The 23,646-nt window shown below is 38.8% G+C and overlaps 1 protein-coding gene across 2 annotated transcripts; it reads right to left on the minus strand.

Moving 5' to 3' along the window:
- Window positions 1-307: 307 nt before the first annotated feature.
- YTHDF3 (YTH N6-methyladenosine RNA binding protein F3) lies at window positions 308-23,308 on the minus strand. Of its 2 annotated transcripts, XM_054190317.1 has the most exons (5): window positions 22,972-23,308; window positions 20,884-20,908; window positions 15,448-15,533; window positions 12,478-14,070; window positions 308-1,283 (listed from the first exon to the last, which is right to left on the minus strand). In XM_054190317.1, exons 1-5 carry the CDS (start codon window positions 22,993-22,995, stop codon window positions 1,260-1,262), a joined length of 1,752 nt encoding a protein of 583 aa, XP_054046292.1. In that variant the 5' UTR covers window positions 22,996-23,308; the 3' UTR covers window positions 308-1,259. The 2 variants fall into 2 exon arrangements, with proteins under 2 accessions (XP_054046292.1, XP_054046293.1); XM_054190318.1 differs by lacking the exon at window positions 15,448-15,533.
- Window positions 23,309-23,646: the final 338 nt, after the last annotated feature.

The raw sequence follows: 23,646 nt of genomic DNA on the forward strand, positions 1-23,646 counted from the left end.
GTACAGTCAATACACCCGCTTAACATTTTTTTTAATATTCTCTTCCAGCAGATAGAATGTGTTGTTGCTATATAAACTGAAACAAAAGATATAATTTTTAGAAGTTAAAAACTAGTATAGAATTACTCAGTTTAATACATATTCTAAAATTCTTGTTGCATGGTTCTAACAAAAATCACGTTAACATGGCTATGAATATGTCACCTCCATGGATCAAAGCATTTTTCTCAAAACATTTTTGAATAGGGGAAGAAACACCTGAATGTTGGGACAATGAAACAAAAAAAAATTTGAGAAACAGAGTATATGCTTGCTAAACAAGAATTATGTTTATTTAGCTAGTGAATCACCTAGAGGAGTAAATTTTCACTTTCATGATAGCAATCTGTCAGGCTTGCAAACACCCAGAAATAGGAATTAAAGATTATTTTAAATGTAGTTATAAAGGTCATAAAAAGTCTGATTTAGACTGAGGTACATTTACTCAAAACTGAGATTCATTGAGTGGTAGCAAACAAACAAGTTCCTCAGACAAATGCACTTTTTTCAGTATACATGTTACAGAAAAAAAAATAAAGAAATGTGCATTAACTGGTGGTGTCCACCAAGCTGCATATTAATATTCTCTTACACCAAACAGTTTGAAACAAGGGAAATGTCATTCTAATATAATTTTATGTTACGTTTCATTTGGCTAAACTGCAGCTTAAAGTTGCTTTGCCATATTAAAAGATTACTACAATAATTTTCACATGAACATTTAGACTTGAGTTTTACTCCAGGACTAAATATGGCATGATTTGCATTTAATCTGTTGAATAGCTAAAAACTGACAATTAAAAAAAACTACAACAAAGAAAAAAATTAAGTTGAAGCAATGTGAATCTCACATCATTGAACCACTTCTAATGGTTAAATGTTAGTATTTAACAAATTCAAAGAGTTAATGAATCCTTGCATTCGTTCGGTCTCCTGTGCCTTAGCTAGGATGCATAAATACAAAAGACAGCAGATACTGGTAAAAGCTTCAGGACAGAAAGTGCTTGACGAAGGTACAGTTCTCAAGTGTGTTTGGTGAGAGAGTATAAGGGCAGATGCACTGATGAGAACCATTACAAGAAGAGTCAATTTTGTGTTAAAGTGTTCAAAGATGTCACCTTAAGCAGAAAAAAGCTTTAATAACGTCTTCTTAGACATATTAGGCATTTCCAGAGTCTACATCATTAGTGTTGTAATTCTAGCAGGACATCTCCATATAGTTATTGTTTGTTTCTATTTCTCTCCTGAAAAAAAACAAACAAACAAAAAAAAACAGAAAGGAAAAATCATGTTAATACACACAGTTCAACATTGTCTACTTTACTCTTATTAGAGCAGTTGCATTGCTTCCAATTTCTCTAAATCATGCAACAAGCTTTCAAGGAAAAAGGTTCACTTTTTTCATGAATATGAAATATCTAGTTCAAGTCAACTTCTTAAAAAGAAACACAGAAGTATACATCAAGCTAAAAGGCAAATATGTTCCAAAAAAACAGCTATCAAAAATAAAAGGTTTTATAATGTTATTTTTAAATCACCTCCAATAAAATACATTGCACAAGTGAACTGAGTAAGGACACCAAGGGACCTACAAACAAGGCAAGAAAGAGGTACCCTAAATCTTCTGCTTAACTTGTCAAAATGTTCTGCATGAGTATTTAAATATTCTACTCTCCATCCATTCTATCTCTGAAAAAGTAAAGATCCAGGTATCTCGCTCAAAGCCCACTATAATAAAATGTTTCAATGTGCTAAGATCAAGAGGTAAAGAAACAGGTTGGCCCTCCTCCTCCATACAAATGCAATGCTCTTAATGGGAAATGCAGTGCTCTTCTTAATGGGAAAAAGAATTTAAAAACCCCCATCCATTCTTTTTTTAGAAATTAATTACTTTTAAATAACAAAATGGAAATGCAAAACCATTGAGGTAGGAATGGCTGGGAAAAAACCCCACCTGAATACAAGCCTGAGTTGCAGTCAAGACCATATTCACCTCAAAGCCCTCACAGCAGTGCAAGACGTTGCGTTTGGTATAAAGGAAAAAAGTGTGTAATGTCATCTGTGCAATATAAACAATGATAAACAAATTTATATGGTTAAGGGCTAAAATACTAATTGCACTGTATCTCTGTCAGAGACTAACAAATTCTTCCTCTGTATTACAAGTCTAACAGAGTAAAGATTTTCAGTGCTTTATCATCATCTTTCATTTTCTCTACTTTGTTAAAGATAAACATACTCTTAGGCATTATGACTACCTCTAGGAAAAGAATTAAAAAAATAAATCAATAAACTATATGTTGTTGCCTTCATTACGTATGTTCTAGACTATAAAAAGACACTGTAGTTTGACTTTTAAGAAACTAACATTTTTATCTTACAATAGCATTTCCTTTCTTAATAAGTACAACTGAGCACATCATATAAATGGTTTAAAACACGCTCCCCCATTTAAAAGAGAATAAACCGCCTCAATTACAGTATTTTTATTATTATTGCATTACACAGCATGTTATAAAAAGATCATAAACATAGCAGGGAAAACCAAAATAAAGCAGGAGGCATTTTAACAATGATTTCAAAACCACTCTATCTGATATCACGCTGAAATTTTATTATGCTAGAAACTCTTTAGGAAAAGCGTAAATTGGCATATGAGCCCGAAATAAATTCGGCCAAAGAGACACTCTGATGAAAGAAGAGGATACATAACATTTATACTGGTGGTTAGAGTACAGCTGATGATCTAGTAGTCCTCTCCAAGACAGACCTCTGAGTTGCTTCAAGAGGAACACCAAAAAAGTAAAGCTCGCACAGAGTTCTTGCTCACAATAAGCAGCTCCCGGTCCCAGCAGCTCTGTAGCTAAGATTGTACATTCTCAAGGGCAGAACTTCAGTACACTTAAAGCGAGAGCGATACTCGCACTATTCTGCTTGAAATCATTTTTTCCTCGTTCAAAAGAGACGTGAGTAATATATTCATAGTAAGATACTGGTTTTAAAACGTGAGATTGATAGTATCGGTCATTAATACAAACTGATATGTTAACAATGCATGTCTAGGCTGAAAGCAGATCATCACTGGCCTCATGCCTCACTATGCATGTAAGGCATTCAAAAATAGCCTGCTCACGCACATCTCAGATTATTCCTCTAGTATTAGCAGATTTCAACTGAAAGAACTGCACAGAGTGCTGAAAAACACTAATGAGGTATTACGCAGTAGCCTATGAAACTGTGATGTTAAATTATGAAATATCAGTATTTTCACAATTTTAAATACTACCTACATACAAATAAAATCATCAGTTCCTGATCATTTGGAAGTATTACCTATGTAACCACTGAGCCAAGCTGCCTAGAAAACCTCTCTCTGCGTTGCAAACTGCTGCACGGTAAACTGACAGACCTTGAACTCAAAATGCATTTAAGTTCACAAAAATTCAAAGTAGAGAGGAAACGATATCCTGACTACCTGCTTCCAAGGGACGAAACAGACGAGGTGTTACAAATTAAGTCCATATTTAATTCTACAGATGAAAAAGGCTTCAAAACACCAGCACACCTTTCCTGTAGTCTCAAAGTTATGTATTACTACATTTATATTTAAGTACTTAAAGCAGACATACAAACTTGACATTTTTCAACGCAAGTGAACAGTACATTCTTCAGGTATTTGTATCAGTGACATTTGGGACTCTGTACAGCAAAACGGACAGAGTTAGACAACCCTATTTATTCAAAACACAGGTAGTGGTATTACACTCAAAAGCAAACTAAACCTTCCCCCCCCCAGCTCTAAGTCAGATCACACTCACTACCACTGCCTTTTCCTGCCTCAAAAAGTATTCCTCTTCTGTTTTTTTGAGTGGCTTTTGTTTGATTGATGGTTTTTGTATAAACAGTGATTATAGACAAACGATCAGAAGGCTTTATCCCCAGCAGGTTTCCACCATCAGAGCAGAGGAAGCTTCCAGCGCACCAACTGGATTCCACTACAGTTCCCTTTCACCCAACATCTCTCTCATTCCTTTCATTCAGATGAGCAAAACATTCGCCACATCTCTTGCGATGCTCCTGGATAAAAAGCTTCTCCAGTCAATTTAAGTTCCCTGCCAAAGGCCAGCTTCACTTCAAAACTTGTCAGGGTGAGGTTACCTGGCTTTAGGGGGAGTTAATGAGCAGGACGTGGAAATTAAGTACCATTTGGATTAGGACAATGTGGGAATGCATCAGCTGGTTAAGGGTACCTGCCAGCTGCAGACCATGCAAACAACTTTCTACACAAACCAACAAAACCAAATGAAAGTGAACCTAAAAACACGTGGGCCTCAGAAACATGCATCAATCTAGTGCAAACAAAAATATGGAATTAACTTGGTCTGAACTGTGAGGCTGACTTACTTCCAAATTTCAGTTCTCTAAATTCAGGGCATTAATTGAATGATCCTGTGCTGAGAAGTAGCTGCAATATAATTTATCCTCAGATTTAACGAAATCCCTATGCGATCAAAATTTCAAAATTTAAAGCCACAAAAAACGTTTCCTGATCAGACTTGAAAGTACTGAGATGCACACAACACTGACTTCTGGATTTTTTTTGTCAAAAAGAAGGGAAATGAAAAAACCTAATTTTTAGTAACAAAAATGTAAACAGTAGCCTAACGACAGCAAGCTACTACAGTCCTCAGCTCTATTTTTTCCCCCCCTAAGATCTCACAAACTGAAGCTCAAGGTGAGGGAAGGCAGACCTGAAAGAAGGGCTTTTGCTTTTTTACAGCAGTTGCGAGTGTAAGCATTTCAAGGTGTCCGTTTTGAAAGGGTTGCAAACTTGCACAAGTAAATCGCAGATAGTTCTCACACATGCTCACCTCCAACACAATCAGCTATCCTTGCAAAAAAAAAAAACCCCAGAATTTTGCCAAACTTGTGCATCTTACTGCAATGTTTAAAATGTTGAAGCCTAAAACCGTCCCAAGAGGTAGCATTCTCACAGCAGCTTCAGAGGGGAATGTGTAGCACATCTTAGTTGCTTCACTGCAAACTGCGATTTAATCTTCAGCTTAAAAGCCTTGCTCATCTGCAGTGTAAGCTAACATGTCAGACTGCATTCTGTGAACATCTCCTCTGCCAACTCCACTGCGGGGGCAGAAACACCTGGCAGAGGCAGAACGGACAGCTGTAGAGGTGGTGAGCAGAAGCCACAGCAAAGTTCATGAAATCTCATTTACTAATGGCATCAGCCATAATCTGCAGTTTATTGCACCCCGGTGACCATCACAGCTATGACAGCATAAACACTGACCTTACTCCTTGAGAACCACAATGAAAAACATTACTGAGAAAACTGAAAAATGCTAGAAATAGTTTACTCCATTATGACCAGGATCTCATTGGCTGTTAACATAAACTACATTACTGAAACCTTAAACTTGTGTAAAATAAAGGTCCTTTTTAACTTCTCACTCTTGAATTTCAAACTAAAGAGGGTAAATCTACTGAAGACAGAGATTACCTCAAAACCAGATAAAAATAGTCAAGTGCATTTTTCTGAGAAGCACTTCTGGGAATTCTGGGAAGGATCAGATGGGAAGGATCTCTAAAAGCCTTACATGGAGCTAGAAATTTTTCCTGTGGAGATGCCATCCTCTCCCTAAACAGTCATTTTCTCCTATTCCTTATCCCAACATGAAAACTACAAGGCACAAACTTAAAAAAAAAAAGTCAGTCAACATATGAAGTCAAACAAGGTTTTACAACTCCAGAGAAGTTCCTTCTCCTGGTAAGACTTATGAATTAATATTCATCTGAGATCCTGCTGCTGCAGATCATTTGAACTCTAGACAGTAAATAAGTCTTTCAAGCATATAAATATTAAGAAAGTCTGAAAAGCTACAAGACCTAAACTTTTAATTTATTCTTCCTATTAGTTTTGATGGCATTTTACTTATATCAATCTCTGAAATATACTTAGCATCAGTAAAAATGTGAACAAGCTACAGTAAAAAGGGAAATAAATATAAACTTGAGCAGATACATTCTTAGTGGAACATGGACAGACCATACTATTTTACTATGGTAACGATAAAGGCAGTAAGAACTTAATCCACACCTGAAACTCCACATACACTAAATAACAGGGTACGAACATTCAGAAGGCAGAGGTGGGGAAAGAAACTTAACTGCTTTAAAGATACCATATGATAACACATAATGAGGAAAGGCTCTGCAGAAACCAACCTTGAACTCCATGAGCCAGGAAAGCCCTTCCAGTCTTGTTTTCCCAGGTGGATACTTTCAGTGACGGATTGGCCAATTTAACTACAAGTAGCAAGTGCTTCCTTTCAGTGCTGTACATCGTTACACATTGAAATATCAGATTTTAATTAGCTACAAGACAGCCATTTTAGCAAGTTCATTAAAAAGTTTAAAAAAAAAGCTTCCAGATCCTCATTATTGTTTGTTAACAATACTCACAGTATAACGCCAGCTTTTGAAGACTGACAACAGATAGCTTTTAACTACATTTATGGAAACTGCATTCAGTGATGATCGCTGTCCCAGCAAAAGGAGCACCTTTGTTAATTTTTCTCAGATGCCCATGGGCAACAACAAGAAGATCTTATTTAATTGCTCTGCTAAGGAATCCATAGTAGCCTTGGAAGGGAAGTGACATCCACTGCAGGGCCTACAAAACACACTGAGGAAGAATTTCTCGGACAATTTTTCTTTAAGCCTCACCACTTGTGCTCTTTGCACATGTGTAAGTCAAACTCCAGTCTGCCATGAGGAAACATGAACTTATTTTATCTTGGTGGCTCATTATATTCTACATGAAAGTGCAGCAAACACGTAAATTTATGTTTACTTTTTCACAACTGACTATAACCCCTAGGTACAGAAGCAAAACAATAATTTTAATTACCTGTCAATATTAGGTACACTACCAGACCTCTGAAAAGGTGCTCACAAAGAACTGGGCTCAAACAGCTCATCATCTGATACGAATTCTTGTAACATATCATTTCAACTGGATGAATCTCAAGGTTAAAGTCAATCAATCTCAATACAAGCAACCCTAGTTCAAAATCTACAGAAACAGCCTGATTAGATATGCAAGATCTGTACGGTTTTAAAGTGCCATTTTTTCCAGCAAAGCACCACCTGCAATCTTCACTCAAGTTTGTGCTAACTAGCCCATCTGTGGCATGGATCAATGAAGCAAGGCTGAAGTACTGTGTGGGGAGTCACACAGGTTGCGACTTCCTTGCAATATGCAGGCATATTTCTTCCCTGAAAACTGCATGAAAAGCACCAGTGTTCTAGTCAATTCGTTCTTAACAGAGCAATGCAATCTGAGGAGATGTAGCAGGAAGCAGAAGACCGTCGTGTGAATTTTAACAGCTATTCATGTATACTCAAGGTTCTGCTTTTGCTCTGAAAGAAGATTTAGAATTACCCCTTTGCTTTCAAAATTACAACTTAAAGATACAGCATTTAGAAGAGGTAGAGCTGTCACAGATCCAGCTCAATTCAAGTTTGAACTCTTGTCTTAGGCACCTACCTTCATATTTAACAGCACTAAAGAAATAGATTCCCAAAATGACTGGCCTCTTGAGCACTAAGGTAAACCATTTGGTTGATATTCCTAGCTTTTCCAATAGGGGTCCCTATTTTACAGGGGAAATTGGTCTTTCAAGTCCCAGAGTCATAGAATTTAAATCCACTCAGTAAAAAGGACTCCATAGGGTTGATTTTTCAGGTAGGAATTTCAAACCAAAAAGAAAAACCTGACAAGATCCATGCAAGTGCCGCTATAAACTAAGACTGCCTGGGAGTTTAATTACATTCCATCTCTTTCATTCAACAGTCCAATATTGTACTTTGCTTGTTGCAGCATCTTGTTTCTTACTAGAGCAAGGCAGGCCACGCCACTACTCAAACTCTTACACAGTCACTCGATATGATGCCATACCTTAACATTGAGACCTCTCTACACTGCCCCCATCCTCTACTAAATTCTGAGCGCTATCTCTGAACAGAAACAATTGACCCTACCAAGCGCGCAGAAAACAGGGACATTTCTAATCCATGTGTCTATAACAAGAGAACTTGCAGGTCATTTTTAAGTGTCTCCAGAAGACTAAAGATGCAAAAGCAAATGAAGACACGGTAAATAAGCACACCATCATAGGACGAAAATTCTGGATCAGTATATGTCTAAAATTATTCTAGCTCCAAATAATCTCTTCGCCTGAAACCAGGGGTACATACTCATCTCACGATCAGCAAGGGAGCTAAAACGTATCTTCTGTTTCCTACTTTCTGATCATATTGTTTTTTTCTTAAAACAGACACATGACCTGCAATATCTCAGAAATACCAAATCAAGCACAAAGTCAGCAGTGTGCTGGAGCCAAAAGGAGTTACACTGCTTAACACTGCAGCCTGATTATGACCCAATTATCAGAGAAACAGAAGTTACATTAGTATCAGAATGGGGGTGGGGGGAGTGAAATTACTCCTGTTGAGAGTCAGAAAGTTTTAGCTATTATCAGCATTCCTATTACAAGATACATAGTAGAACATTTTCAATACTTATTTACCTGCCATTAAGGCTTCCTGAAAAGTAAAAATTCCAAATGCAAATTAGATTTACACAAATACACTGCATTCCTCTATCTTCTCCCATGGATAAAAAATATTTTTCTGAACTACCTCAATAAGAAAACCATCTAAAGCATTCTCCAGTTACGTGGAACCATGATCCTTTTTTCCATTATATGCTACAGAAGTAGAATTCTGCACTAAAAAGCACCAAAAGTCATCCTAGGACAACAGGTAATTGCAGGTTAACAAGCCACCATCTGAGCATAAGGAAGTTGTAATCTTCCAACAACTGCATTTTTAATCAGACACACATTTAATTTTGAACCATATATTTACTGAAGATCAGGCACATAGCTACTAATACAGATTTTTTTTTTCTTTTCAATATCTTCTATTTTCCTAATGTAATTACATACTATTAAATTGCATATTTTAAGAATTCTGTTCCATTTCCATTTTTTTTAAATCTTATTGTTACCGCTTTCTGTTGAAAGACAATCAAATACATTTTTAAATAACTGGCACACAAATATGCACGTTTACACCACAAAGCAGCAGTTCAAACTAAGGACTAATGCAATTTCAGATTATTTCAGTATACTACTGACAGAATTCATAAAAACATCGCTGATTTCTTTGCTGCTTTGGTGAAAGATCACAGCACTTGTATGTTTAAAATAGGAAACTGAAACCTGAGCCTTAAGAAAAGTATGAATGATTACTGCACAAATTTGTTTCCAACCCCAACCTTACCCACACCTGGGTCACATCAAATAGTGATAGACACTAGAGTTCTAATATTTATGCTTAAAGAGACTATACATAGTCATTTGCAAGTAACCTTTATCAAAATGGCAAAGTTACTTAAGTTTCATGTTAATCACAGACTACTCATTGCACTTTCATAAGTATACTGCCATATTTTAATAAAACATACTGCTAGGTCATATTGGAAATTAATTATTGATCCCCCTGAGTTGTTAAGATTAAACTTTTACAACCAATTATTTTACAATAAGTTAGCTGGAATGATGAACAGTTATAAAGTAAATTAAATCCATAAATCACATGCTGTTTACTAGGTCCCTTCCAACCCTAGCAATTCTATGATTAGATCACTGGCTGTATGAAAGTTTGTTACCACCTATGCAACAACAAAACATTAACTGAACTTTAAGGAACATGTAAATGACTACTGCTGCTTGATGCATTTAATATTTTATTATCAACAATAAGCACATTTTTCATGACAGAAACACTGGAAACAACGTGATTGCCACAGCTGCCACAGAAAATGGGCATGAACTTAATTTACACAGTTCTACTGGCAGTATAAAGTGCAGTAATTTAAATACAGCTCCATAAAAGCCTAGCTGGCACTAGGTAATAACGGATTACTTAATTAACCATAAACCAGAGCTTACAATACTAATTGTTGCATTTCCAAACTATTCTTGAATCATAAGAGAGTTAACAGTGGTATGTTTACAATTTAAGGACAGGTTCTTTGTACGCTGTGTGATAAAAGAAGAAACCTAGAGGTCTAGAGTCAGCACTCAATCATAAGTGAATGATAAAGATGAATCCTCAGTAGCTGTCATTAGTTTAATTTGGACTTCTTGTATTTTAAGTACATATTAATTTGCTTAAGGCATATCTCAAATCCACCTACAAAGAGAAAACCTCATAACTGGATATGCAGTTCTAAAGTCATTTTTTATAATTTGTCACAAAAATCAATTTGTACGATGCTGTAGAAGAATCAGTGCCTACTATGCGAGTATCTTGACAAGTATGTTTTCTCTCAATAGCATGGGGAAAGGTAACTTAACAGAGAAATGCAGAGCTCGGTACTTGAGTCATACAGATACTGTACGTTTCCCTGAAGATATTAAAGGAAACAGTAATGTTACTTTATTACGCAAATATGCATAATCACAGTCATCTAGTTACAGATCTACAAAATGCTGAATTTAGTACTCTGAATTTTAAGTTTAGCATACATAGAAACACTACCAATAATCTGTGTTCCTCCTCTCCATTACATTTCATGGCTTTCATCTACTACAGAGAGAACAAAACCACAAACAAAACACATTATCTTCCCGAGTTGCCAGGGCATGTCTAAATTGTGACTCCTTTGGTAAGTTTTTTTTCACAAAAGTAGATACTTTTGAGGCAAACCAGTTATTTGTGAACTGTCTTAAGACGTCAAAAATTAAGAAAATACTGAAACACAAAGGCTACAAAAAACCATGATAACCTTGGTCCTTCTGAAACATTAAACCCTCCCCCCCCCAAAAAAAAAAAAAAAATCACAGTGAAGTTGTACTAAAGCCTGAAAAAGTCAGTTTTCCCCTTACATTCACTATTAGTTAAGAATGCAGCCCATCCTCCCATCATCGAGATGGCAAGGGAGTAACAATACCGATTTAGGGCATATTCCATTTTCCTTTTAGGAAAAAAAAAAAATAATAATTCGAACGTGTTACATGCCCAACTAGGATATTCATTTTGCCTCCAAACAATAAAAAACTACCAATGTAATAATTTATTGCAGAGCTGTGCAATAAAACTACAAAATTGATTTTGGTCATGCACAACACTGGTCTATAGGAGATCCAACATTTGTGTTGAAGGATTAGGAACACACAAGAGGGGTGGAACCACCGCAGTACTAGAAACCTAAGAGAAGTAAGGAGGTTGTAAAGCAGGTGAAATTCTTACGCAGCCAGAATTGTGGCAGCTTTAAGAAGTGAGCAAATTCAGGACTTCATATCCCACACAGCCTCTAATTAGCATAAACTCTAGACTTTTGGGATTTTTTTTTTATACAGTAGGTGGTGTGACAGGATGAGTGGACAGCACTACCAAACTGCATTGATGCAGACTCCCATTTCTGAATACTTGCTTATCATCTGACTGGTACGATAGTTCCTGAAATGTTGCTAACCACGAAACAAATCATTTACAGTTACTAGCAAGCCTGGAAAGAAAATAAATATAGCAAAAGGAAATATTGTGGCCAAAGGTGAACACAACTGTTACTAGTAGGGAGAGTACACACAAGACAAAGTAGACAAGTACTACAGAACGGCTTAAATTAAAATGGCTTTTTTCCCTTGTCTGGTTTTCTGAAATACCTCTAAAAATAAAGGTTTCTCTATGGATTTATCATAGGTATATTGTTCTTCGCAGAAATGAACTAAACATTACTTGGGTTTTTTGTTTTGTTTTTGTTTTTTGGGGGTTTTTTTGGTTTTTTTTTTTTAGGAAACGCACTATCAGAAATGTCCAAAAAATTATCCTAACACTCTACAAGTCATCACCATATCACTTCTGTGTTTCACAGCTGTACAAAAGAAACTGAATCAAAGGGAAAGCTTGCTTTTCACAGTAGTCGTGCTGTTAACATTTCATCAAAGCAGAATTTGAATTGAAATGTTATGTTAAATAAAGTAAGCTTCTCCTGTTATTTCAGGTCCCTTTTGCGACAACCAGAAACCTTAAAAATCTAAACTAGAAGTCTTCAGTTACGGATAACACACTCAATTCAGTTTCTGCTTACTTTGAAGAGCAAAACATGTCAGAAGTCCGCTTATGCAAGCCTACCTTACCATTGTGGTTAAACACATGCCTGTGTTAACAAAACAAGTTACAAGAACTTAAACCTTTTCATTAAGAGCCAGTTATACCAAGTACAGACACCCTGGGTGAAAAGCACCACTTTCTGATTCACTCACAAACAGAAATTCCAGTTGTCTGAAAAACAAGGCTTCCAAAACCAGAAAAAACAGGAAAGCTACTGTAATGACATTGATTTCTTACCCTACGCATGGCTTCCTCCTCCTCTTGACGCTTCTCATAATGTGCAAAGTCATCAAAGATTGAGGTGGTATGCTTGAAAGTAGCAATTATTTTAAGCACTTGCTTGGCTTTTTCTAGGGGTACCTCTTGAGTGTCCCTCGAATTGGTAACCGGTTTGTTGTCATTGTTTTCCAAGCGAATATGCCGCAGTTGGTTATTGGGAACGTCTTTGACAAAGATCCATTTGACATCAAACTTCCCCTTCCACTTATCCTGAGACCAGACACCAGCATATGCATTGTAGTCCACAACAGACTTCATCTCAGCCACTCCACAAAAGTGTCCACTGCCATTCACACTGAAGAGTAAATAGAGTGGGCCTTTTCCATTCAGGGAACGGTAAGCAGCATCCAAGCGCTTATTACCATGTTCAGTACTACACCAGATAGAGTACTTAATGGAGCGGTGAATATCGTCCTCTGAATAACTTTTGATTATAAACACACGTCCATTCTTCAGATTCCAATCGAAGTCTTTGGGATTGTAGTTGTTTATGGCCTTTAGTTTCTCCAGCACTGGGTGCACTTCCACACCAGAAGGTGAGGAGCTGACGGATACAACACCTAAACCAAAGTTCTCACTACCAGCTCCATTGTTCTGGCTGAAGCCTACACCCCTATTACGAGGAGCTACCCAGCGGTTTTGCAGCTGTTGCTGCTGCAACTGGTGAGGCTGGGCCTGCTGCTGAGGTCCTTGTTGCTGTTGTGGTTGCTGTGGCTGAGGCTGCTGTTGAGGCAGTTGGCTTTGCACCAGTGGCGGTGGTTGAATTAATGGCTGAGGCTGCTGGATTATAGTCTGAGGAGGCAGTACTGGTTGGGCTGGGGGTGCTTTTACCACTGACCCTTTGTCATCCCAAGTTCCAATATTCATGTTGTGTTTTATAGGTGGTGGCGGCACAGCAGGGCCCCCAATGCCCACATTACCTTTAGGCTTGAGTTTCGGTTGAGGTTTAGCAGGCTTCCTTGCAATGGCAGCCCATGAGGTTGGTTTAGGCGCTGAACTGCTAACTGGGGGCACGCTGTTTGCTGCAATGCTTGTCATACCTGTACTGCTCAGAGCTGAACCTACAGTTTTTGTTACAGCAGCCGTCATATCTCCACCAATTTTCAGTCCGGTCATGCCTTGCTCAATGCTGCTAATCCCAGGCACCTTGCTCAGAGTATCACTGCCAAATCCAGCCTGTCCATCTGCTATGGCTCTCCCAAGAGAACTAGGCGGATAGCCATAGCTGCTGCTGTAAGCAGAGCTTTGCGTTGATTGTCCCTGAGATCCACTTGTCCCCCATGTAGAGAAGTCTGCATTCCCAGGAAAAAAATTAAATCCATGCTGCCCAAGAAATGGAGGGGTATTTCCTAATGCCCCAGGTTGACTAAATACACCATCAGGTATGTAATGGTGTTCACCATTACTCATCTGTCCATAAGTTGTCAAGTATGGCATTGGAGGGTCGCCTGCAGTTGACCATGCTGCTTCGCCTAAAGAGTATGGGAATCCAATGGATGGAGCATAATAACTAGGCATATATGGGTCTGACATTGGTGGATAGCTGTTACTCTGCAAGAAAATAAAACAGAAGTCAGCAATATAGACAATTAAGCTCAGGGCAAAAAAAAAAAAAAAAAAAAAAAAAAAAACAAAACCTGTAATACAGTCCAAAACATTTCTAAGGATTGTATGAATGCATTTGTAACTTCCACCAGTCCTCCCAATGTTAAAGATGAACAAGGTATCTGTTAGATGCGACCATTTTTTCCTCATAAGATCTTTTCAAAGCACTAAAGAGATCCATTTTTTTGTAATATATTATCTTTTTTTTTTCAGTTACTGAGCTAGGCTTAAATGCTTCCACATCAACAGTATCAAGAAAAAACAAACAACTGCAACTATGATTTGAAGTTTTGGTATTCTTAGTTTTTTGTCAAATTTGTCACTTCTAATTGGAGACACCTGCCAGAACATTATAGTGAAAAGGATGCCTGTTTGTTTTAGGAGGAACAACAATCAAATCATAACATTTCCACACTACTGAGAATGGGCATTAAATACAATCTGTGTTCTAGCAGAACAAAGTTTGCTAGCTAAATTCAAATTCCACTTCCAAGACTCCTGGGAAATCACAGCATTTATTTCTTGAGACGATAAAGCTCCAAGACATCTGAAGGACTACCCAGATATGACTTCGGATGTTGTTCTGGGGAAGAAAATGCACACTATCATCCTCTAGCTGATGCCTCCTTAACATTGTATTATTTGAAAAAAAAAAAAAAAAAAAATGGGAAGGCAAGGAAAATTCTCAAAGCCTTTTAATAATTTGCACTTTCTCCCTCTCTCAAGACCACTACAACTTACAAACTTAACATAATGAATATTAACTTTTGACTACAGAGACAATTCACAGCTCTGAAAAATAAGTCATTACTTTCTTGGAGATCAGTTATACTAAGTTGGAGTAATATTACGCTTCAATTTATTATGCCATCAACTGCGAGTTACTTCTACCATCTTCAAAAGAAAATCACGCCCAAGCAGCTAATATTTTCTCAAAGAAACTATTGTTTTGAACTGCATTGAATATGTGATGATTTCATTGTATATTTAGGGTGTGGGGGTTTGTTTTGTGGTTTGTGTTTTGGTTTTTGGGTTTGTTTTTTCCTCAAGCTTCTTGTAACTGCATCTTTCTGAAGTCAGAGCACAAGCACAAGAGTAGGAGACATCACAACATGCTTTTTAACCAAATCATTTCTGCAATTATTAAGATGACTTTACCTGTTTAAGATATCGTATGATAACACAAGATACAATATAAAATTATATTTCAATGGATATTCAGGCAAGCAATAATGCTAAGAAATACCGTCCAAAAATTAGTGAAGTCTGGAAGTCAGTTGAATTCCAAATTTAACTTTAAGATTGTAAACAATGTTCACTTACCTGATTTGTCTGACTACTTAGATATGGCTCAAAATCATCATCATTTACTGCATCCTTTTGATGAATCGAACCGTTTTGTACTGAAACTAAAAGTAAATCTGCATTAGGTATACTCTCTGGAAGATTTATGATGCTCTTTTAATCTAGATAACATTTCTTGATCACCTGTACATTGAAATACTTCTACTTGTGCTTTGTTGAGACTGAACATATTATTGTTAAGCACCACCTTGTTCAGTTTTAAGAAAAAAGCTCATTCTGTTGATGATCCCAACCAGATCTCTGCAGACAACCAGAGCAGACTACTCCTGACTATTCTTTCCTGAGTTTCACAGAGGAAAAACTATAGGCACACCTGATTTGCACAGGCAGTAAATCCAGCGTTTCCAGAACTACCTGACTAAGTGCAAATGTGCAGACCAACCAGATCAGACATATTCAATAGGTTCAGGGAAAGTTGCAACATACAGCTTTCTCCTGCCAGGAAGAAAGGCAGTTACCCACCAAGACAACCATGAAGGGCACCCCTATTCAGCCAGTTAATTCTGTATTTCCTGTGTAACTTTTGTACTGTACTGCATTAATAGCATCTCTGAAGCTCTGAGGGGACAAAGCAAGACAGAAACAAGAGCTAAAGTCCCCAAGGGTGATTACAATCCTTTCCCAACATATGTGCCACTATATGCTGGAATCTCTTCCTACCTGCTCTTCTTGGCCTCTTATTAACTTTAATTTTTATCTAAGGCATTACACCTACCTGGGATTTTCCAGCTTCCCAAATTACTTGAAGTGTCTCTCTACCCTCCCCCAGGCTACTATTCAAACAAAGTCAAATTGCACAAATTTCTACTAAGTTCCACTGTTTCCCCATGGTGCAAAGCAGAACAGGTACTCAAACCAGCAATTTGCCATTATACAACTTGAAGATGAAAATCTCTTCTCAAAAACAAATCACTGCTTTTCTGAATGCAATTTTTGGTTATTTCCCAAATAGGTTCAGTTAAAAAAAAAAAAAAAAAAAAAAAGGTTTTAGAGCGATCAGTAAGATGCAGAGAAACCATGAAAAACCATGCCAGCAGAAGTTACAACAAAACAGCAGATTTTCTGACAGCTGGAGACACTGAGTTAGGAGCTGACTCTGTGGTTTCCTTCTTTTAGCAAAAGCTTCTGAAAAGTATATACAACCATGTAACTAAACCTTCAACTTTGTTGGAGTTAGTGTTTAAGAGTGGGGTTTTCTCTGTTTCATTGGGGTGAGGGTTTTGTCACCCAAAGTTCATGTTGCAAACCAAGTGGTGCCTGGACCAAGGCCCTTCAATTTTATTTTATTTTTTTCCACATTTGAATTTAACACCTCTAAAACAAACTGCCTTTGGGGAATGAAACTAGCTGAAAAAAATGACAAAGGAATAGATATAATCACAAGGAATAACCAAAATTCTGGAAAAAAATTATTAACTTCAGACATCAGTGAAGAGAGATAAAAATTCATGATTGAACACAAAACAACAGAAGATTTTTTTTCAAAGCAAATATCCAGGAAGGAAGAAAGCAACTCATGTTTTGAATATCTTCTTGAAGTTTTAAAAGTCCGAACACCTGACACCAGTTATTACAAACTGTCACAGTGTGTTTGTATACTAGCTGCAGCCAAATATGATCAACAATTGTGAACAAAATGTGTTTTAAGACTTCGTAGAACAGTCTTTCTCATTAAATACCAAATTTAAATTAACACTAGGTGTTGGGGTTTTTTTTTCCCATAAATAGTTTCAGTAGAGGTCATTAATCATCCTGAATTTACACACAATGGTAACATATTAACGAGCTGGAACACTGTCTTCCTTTTTATATTTGGCCCAGTCACACAGGGAATGAGCCTCAAAATCCTAAGCGATGGATGTGGCATAGACAAAGGCTTAACCAAATAGTACGGAGAGCACAATTCTCAAATACAATTCTGTTATAATGAAAAACATAGACGGCAGCATACAAGTTTCTTAAAAGCATGCAACCGCAAATAAAGGAATAAACAGCTGCATGTCAAGACTAGAATCCTATCAAAATTAATCTCCTCATACTGACAGCTAATCTTCATAAAACGTGCATCTGCTGTGTTTATTGTTTCAGAGGTATCTAAAGGTCACTTAAGACAGAATTATTTTTGGTCTGCCATTTACAACAAACATAGAATATTCTTGTAAATGTATTTTCTTTCTTATTCATTCTGTATTGAGATCTTAAGTCAGTGACACAAAATAGTTCTACACTGACATCCTTCCTAGTAAATATATACATTTCCCAGCGAAATAGCATCACTAGAATTCTGTTTCTTCGGCTTTTCATTCTAACTTTACATAATGTGTTAATAATGAAGAATGTAACCCACACACACATTTAACAAGAGCAAACAGATTAAGATGCATGCCTCATTCCCAAAATCTCATATTAAGTGTTCCAACTAAACAGGGCAGTGATGAAGAACACTAATTGAAACTAATCTTCAGTTACTAAAAATATCTGTATCAATCCAACTCTGAAAATACCATATACTTCTGCAAACACTGTGAAAACATACAATGTAATTAGATATTGGAAAGAAACAACTCATCAAATAAAGGAACTTAAAGTTCACATTCTTTTAATTGCTACTATCCTTTGAAAAACCACATGCAAAATGCATAAATGACGGCCAAAGGCACAAGAATAAATCTTTCATTAGAAGAAGCTGTTATACCTTGATTAGCATGGAGAATAAATACTAAAAGAAACTCACATCTCCTTCTTGTTTTAAACCTAAGGCTTACATTTAAACCCTCTACAAAACCAAAAAATTATATACATGTATATGTAAACAAAAGTCAGCACTTTTCTATCACAGGTGTGATACACTGGCACAACAAACAAAAGGGGGAAAAAGTTTCAGGAATGCACATCTCCCCCACCACCACCCCACTATAAGACATCATTTGATTGATGTCAGTTCTGATGTTTTATGTCAACTGTAAGTAGCTGACAACTAGAATAAGAAAAAGCTTGGAAGACACGATAACTTACTCATTCAAGTCTCTGAAATACCAACATTAATATCTGAAACAACAGGTGGATAGTACTGTTCTACACACTACAACTTCAATCCCACAAATTCTGGTCAAGGGAAAACAGTGCAGTGCACCAATTTATAATCAGCTAGAATAAAGCATCCAAAACATTTTACTAGACAATACAAATCAGCTACCTCCCAATACAATTTTGCAGATCTAATACTTTTTTTTAATATGAAAAAATACTCTATTTCCATGCTTACACCCCTTATACTACTCACATTCTCTCATGTGCTCTACCAGCCATGCGGACAGTAACCTTTCCACCATCCTCTTTAACGTTATTACTCTTACACACAGAAACAACTTCAGATTAGCTGTTAACTCAGTATCACATCTTCACTTGAAGCTCCTTTAAGCTGGGACCTATCACGATGCCTGAAAAAGATTACTGTCTGCTAACATGTGGTCAGTAAGGATTGCTGATACTGAATTTATACTCTTGAAGAAGCCTGTAACCCAAAGTCAACTACTCGTGCTACACTGTGCTACCATCTTCAATCTCCTAGCCTTTTAATCTAAATCATAACTTAGTTTAATTAAATAGATATTATACCAAATAATTCAAGGGAATGGAGGAAATTATTGTTTTGTTTCACTACAGTTTTCATGTAGGCCATATTTTCACCAAAAGAATACATAACACGTATCCATTATTTAAAAGGATGCACTCCATAAAAATCCAAGTTCAGAAATGGAAAAATCTTTTCCTTACATAGCAAACTAAGAAATGTGTTTTGATTCAAACATTCTGCAGCATTTACAAATTATAGAGCACACAAACATGCCAACATAAATAAGTTAAATTAAAGCTGACTCGTGCATTTTCACTATTAAACAAGCTGCAACGTAACACACCAATAGAAATGCTTAATACTTCCACTCCAATTCATATATATGGAGTATAGTTCAAAAACTGCTCCTATGATTCTCTAATAGATGCATCTTGATAACCTCACCAAAACTGGGATATGCTAATTCAAAGGACATGACGCCACAAACTACTTGCAAAAATGTATCTGACTTTTCTTCTCATTTAAAGGCAACATGGAAGGTATAAACACAAACTATTTCAAAGCCACAAAGAAACAGTTAAAAGCTCCAGTTTGGGGGAAAAAAAAGTAGAAGTATTAGAATATGAGAGAACAAGTATTCTAGAATGACCAAAGTGAGAAGGTCTGAGGATGTAAACCGAAGTTCATTTTTCTCTGAATGCACAGAAATTAAAAGGAACAGGCCAAATTTAGCAAGATTCAGGAACCATGTGCCACCTTGTAAATGATATATGTAATACGAAGCAGATAATCTGCACGTAGACAGAATAATAGAATAAGTACGCTGCAGATAACATTAAATGGCACTTCACAGAGAACAATCAGATTAGTTCAGATAATGAACAGCGGGGGGCAGAGAGCTTAAAAAAAAAAGTTTCTTATCTGCATGAAGAAATAAGCATACTAACACACAAAGGTAGCTGTGTGCATGCTGTTCTATAGCTCAGCTTGCTGAGCACCTAATAATTAAATGGGCACACGCATACTGATTAGGCAAAAAGAATTCCCAAATAGAATATTAAGTCTTTATACCAAAGACAACAAATTCCAGACTAGAAATAAATGGCAAGATATAATCTGAGATGTTGTTGCAAGATATAATCTGAGATGCTGTTTATGACAGGCTTGCCAAGAATTCTATAGAGAATAATATTAAAGTAGTTAGTTCCTTGTTTCTGTGGGAGAGAAGAAACCACACTGAGTACAGTATTTAAAAAATAAGATGTTGACAGAAACATGAAAAAAGTAGAAAAGCAGAAGGCCTACAAACACCGAGAGAATATTCTATACTGATGCTAAAATGAAGAGAAAAACCCACAAAATTTCTGAGAATAAGGAAGGTGATGTGTTCTGCTCACAGATATGAGTAACTAAATAGTCACGTGGCTGTTGTCTCGCAAGCTAAGGAAGCTGTTCAAAAGATTCTTCCTGATGATTCGAGTACAATGATTCTATTCACTGCAAGAAAGGCCCAAGGTATACCGCTAAAGAGATTATACGAGCATATCACAAAATCAGCTAAAAAGAAATAGCTATGTTATCGTCCAACTTCTGACATTAATTTTCATTTGCAAAATAAAACATTTTAAACTGATGTACTGCTGTGCCACAGTAAAATTGCTGGGAATAATATTCTGGCACGCAATTTCCTGTCATCTTGCTCAGAAGTAAAAGATATCCTATAGCAACATTCTCTTCCCACAATTGTCTGAAGACACATTAACCTCCATAAACAGCAACATTAGATATTTATACAGAAGTACAAAGAATCAACTTACCTTTATTTCCCTGTCCTTTAGGTCTCTGTATATAGGAAAATGGGAAAAAAAGCAAAACAAGTTCAGTTAGAATCCTCTAATGTTTACTTCAGAGTAATTCCATTTATTTGCCAATTCTGCTCTTTTGAACTTAAGTATCAGTTTAAAATATTAATAAAATGCATACTATTATAATAATACTGCATTATATAAAATATTACTTAAAAACCCCAAAATTATTTTAAAATTGAATTTCACCAAAAAACATTGAAATAATCTAGTCTTTTATAGTATGCGAAGCTTAAATGGTGTTGAAAACCTGAACAAATGAATTTTGACTGCCCCCCCCAAATACAAGCAATAAAAAAAGCATAGAGTAAAACAACAAAGAAAGTTAGTAGCCTAAGATTACTGCCAGTACTAGAACTTCATTAAAACTTCATTATCATATGTCATCTTTTAAGTTGACTGATGGGTACTTATCAGAGAATAACCTACAATGCCTTGCTTTTTAGATACAAAGGAACATACAGTGATATCGTAAGCTAAAATATGAGTTGTGCATTCCTCGTCTAGCCAGTTACACTGAGAAAATGATACAGTCCGTATGAAGCTTTCACACAAGGAAATAATACCTTAGAGGAGGATTTTTGTATTTTATGGGGTTTTTTTAGGATTAGTCACTACAAAACACTGTTAATCTGTCATGCACTAAGAATCACTGTAGCAGTACAAGTTGCAGTACCCTTAATTCCTCTACAGCAAAACAAAATAGCTTAGAACAACAAATGCTAGGCCATGAAAATCTAATTCATCTTCTCACATACATTCAACCAAGCATGAGTGGGTCTCCAGGCTCCATCACTCTAACAATTTTTAGTCCTGAAAAACTCAGTATTCAGAGGTTTGAAAGTTTAGGAGGCACCCACCTCCATCTTGCTTTTACATGCATCTGTCTGAGTTATCCTAAGACTGTTTAACACTGGTCCGTCTAAAGCTGCACTGGTTAGTCACCTCCCTCTCCCAAAACCAGAGAAAAATCTCTGTAACCTTAAAAACCCCAACCACTTCATCTCTTGGGACAAATCTAATCCAGACACAAAAGCATGCAGAGACCAGTAAAAGACATGGAAGTAAAAAAAGTTGGGAAGAAGCAGCCTTCGTGGAGGACAGAGCAATGAAGAGCTAAGAGATCACTGAGCTAGAAATAAGTGCATAAAAGGAAACTGGAGAGCATGCACACAGACAAAAGAAACAAAACATTAAAGGCACAGTGAGAAAAAATAAAAAGGGGGCAGGAGACTGCAGGGCCAAAACTTCTGGGGAGTGGCAAAGGCCCACGGAGGAAGCAGAGACCAAGACAGAAGAGCTTCCAGGCAAAAAGATAGGCCAGCAACGGCCTAGCGATGATAAAACCTATCAAACTCTAAGCTCCGTGAAGAACCGACTTAAAAAAAGTGCAGCACAGCGCAGGGGGGAAAATAGAGGAGAACAGCCGGTACAAGCGGAGTCCGCGGGGGAAGGAGGAGAAACAAGAGGCCCGAAGGGAGAAGAAGCGGGTGAGGAGAGGGAAAAGCACGAAGAGAAGGGATGCGGTGAGCAGGAGCCGGAGAGACTCGGAGATGCGCAGGGGCGAGGGGAGGGAGCCGGGCGCCGCGGGGAGCCCGGCACCCAGGCGCTGCCGAAGCGGAGAGAGGCAACGGGAGCCCAGAGGAGCTCGGCCGGAGAGGGCTCGCTTGCGGGACGGGTACACACACAAAGGGGCCGAGCCGGCGGGGCGGCGGGGCGGCAGGCGCGGGGCCGAGCGCCGGCGGGGCCCTGCGGGCGGGGAGGCGGAGCGGTTCTGGCGCGGATCAGCGGTTATAAATAGGGGCTGGGAAAGGGGCCCGCCATCCCGGGCGCCACCAGAGCCGACGGATCGCCGCTCCCCATGGCGGCGGGAAGGGAGAGAGGGAGGAAAGGAGAGAGAAGGCCGCGAACCGCGCCGCCCCGGCGGCGAGGGAAGGTGCAGGTGGCCGCCCGGCCGCCGCCACCCCCCCCGCCAGGGCTAATGACGGGCTAGGGAAGAGGAACGGGCAGGGAGCGGTTCCCCTGCCCCGCGGCCGGTACCTGGTCGACGCTGGTGGCTGACATTCTTCACGGGGAGCCGCGATCCCCTCGCTCCGCTCCGCCTGGGCCTCGAGTGATTCCGCACGCCGGGGCCGCTCGCCCGCACGCCGCGCTGCTCGCCGCCTCCTCCGCCCTGATTGTCGCCGCCGCTACCGCCTGGGCTCGCCGCCGCCGATCGGGTTCCCGCTGGAAGGAGCCGGACGCAGCGCCGCTTCCCCCCCCCCTGCTCCGGGCTCCGCTTCCCCACAATGGCGGACGAGGCTCCGGCTCCCACTTCCGCTCCGCGGCGCCCTGACCTTCCGCTCCCCCTCCGCCGGCGTCGCCACTGACCTTTCCCTTCCCGTCCCCGCCCCCATGTCACGTGGGGCGGGGAACAGCCCCCCGCGCGCACCCGCCGCCAGCGGCTCCCATGGCGCGGGGGCGGGGCCGGCGGCGCCCCGCCGGGGAACGCGCATGCGCGGTGGCGGGAGCCGGGGGTTGGCGCGGGGGGGGCGCAGGCGGAAGGCATCGGTGTGCCCGCCGAACGCGCATGCTCCTAGGGGACGGCTGAGGAATGCTGGGGGGCCATGAATAGCGTTAACGGCCTGGGCGATACTGCGCATGCGCAGGAGGCGGCTGGCAGCGTTATGAGGGGCCTGGCAGCTGTTAGTGGCTGTTACTGGCCGTTACTTCCTG

This window comes from Rissa tridactyla, chromosome 2, assembly GCF_028500815.1.
Source record: "Rissa tridactyla isolate bRisTri1 chromosome 2, bRisTri1.patW.cur.20221130, whole genome shotgun sequence".
NCBI classification, from domain to species: domain Eukaryota; kingdom Metazoa; phylum Chordata; class Aves; order Charadriiformes; family Laridae; genus Rissa; species Rissa tridactyla.

What these genes read in the sequence shown, in the direction of transcription:
- YTHDF3 (XM_054190317.1), bottom strand. Translation starts at nt 22,995, where the DNA reads ATGTCAGCCACCAGCGTCGACCAG. An exon ending in TAAAGGACAGGGAAATAAAG is followed by an intron (nt 15,534 to 20,883) that starts GTAAGTTGATTC and finishes ATTTACTTTTAG; the next exon opens with TTTCAGTACAAAACGGTTCG. An exon ending in TAAGTAGTCAGACAAATCAG is followed by an intron (nt 14,071 to 15,447) that starts GTAAGTGAACAT and finishes ATTTTCTTGCAG; the next exon opens with AGTAACAGCTATCCACCAAT.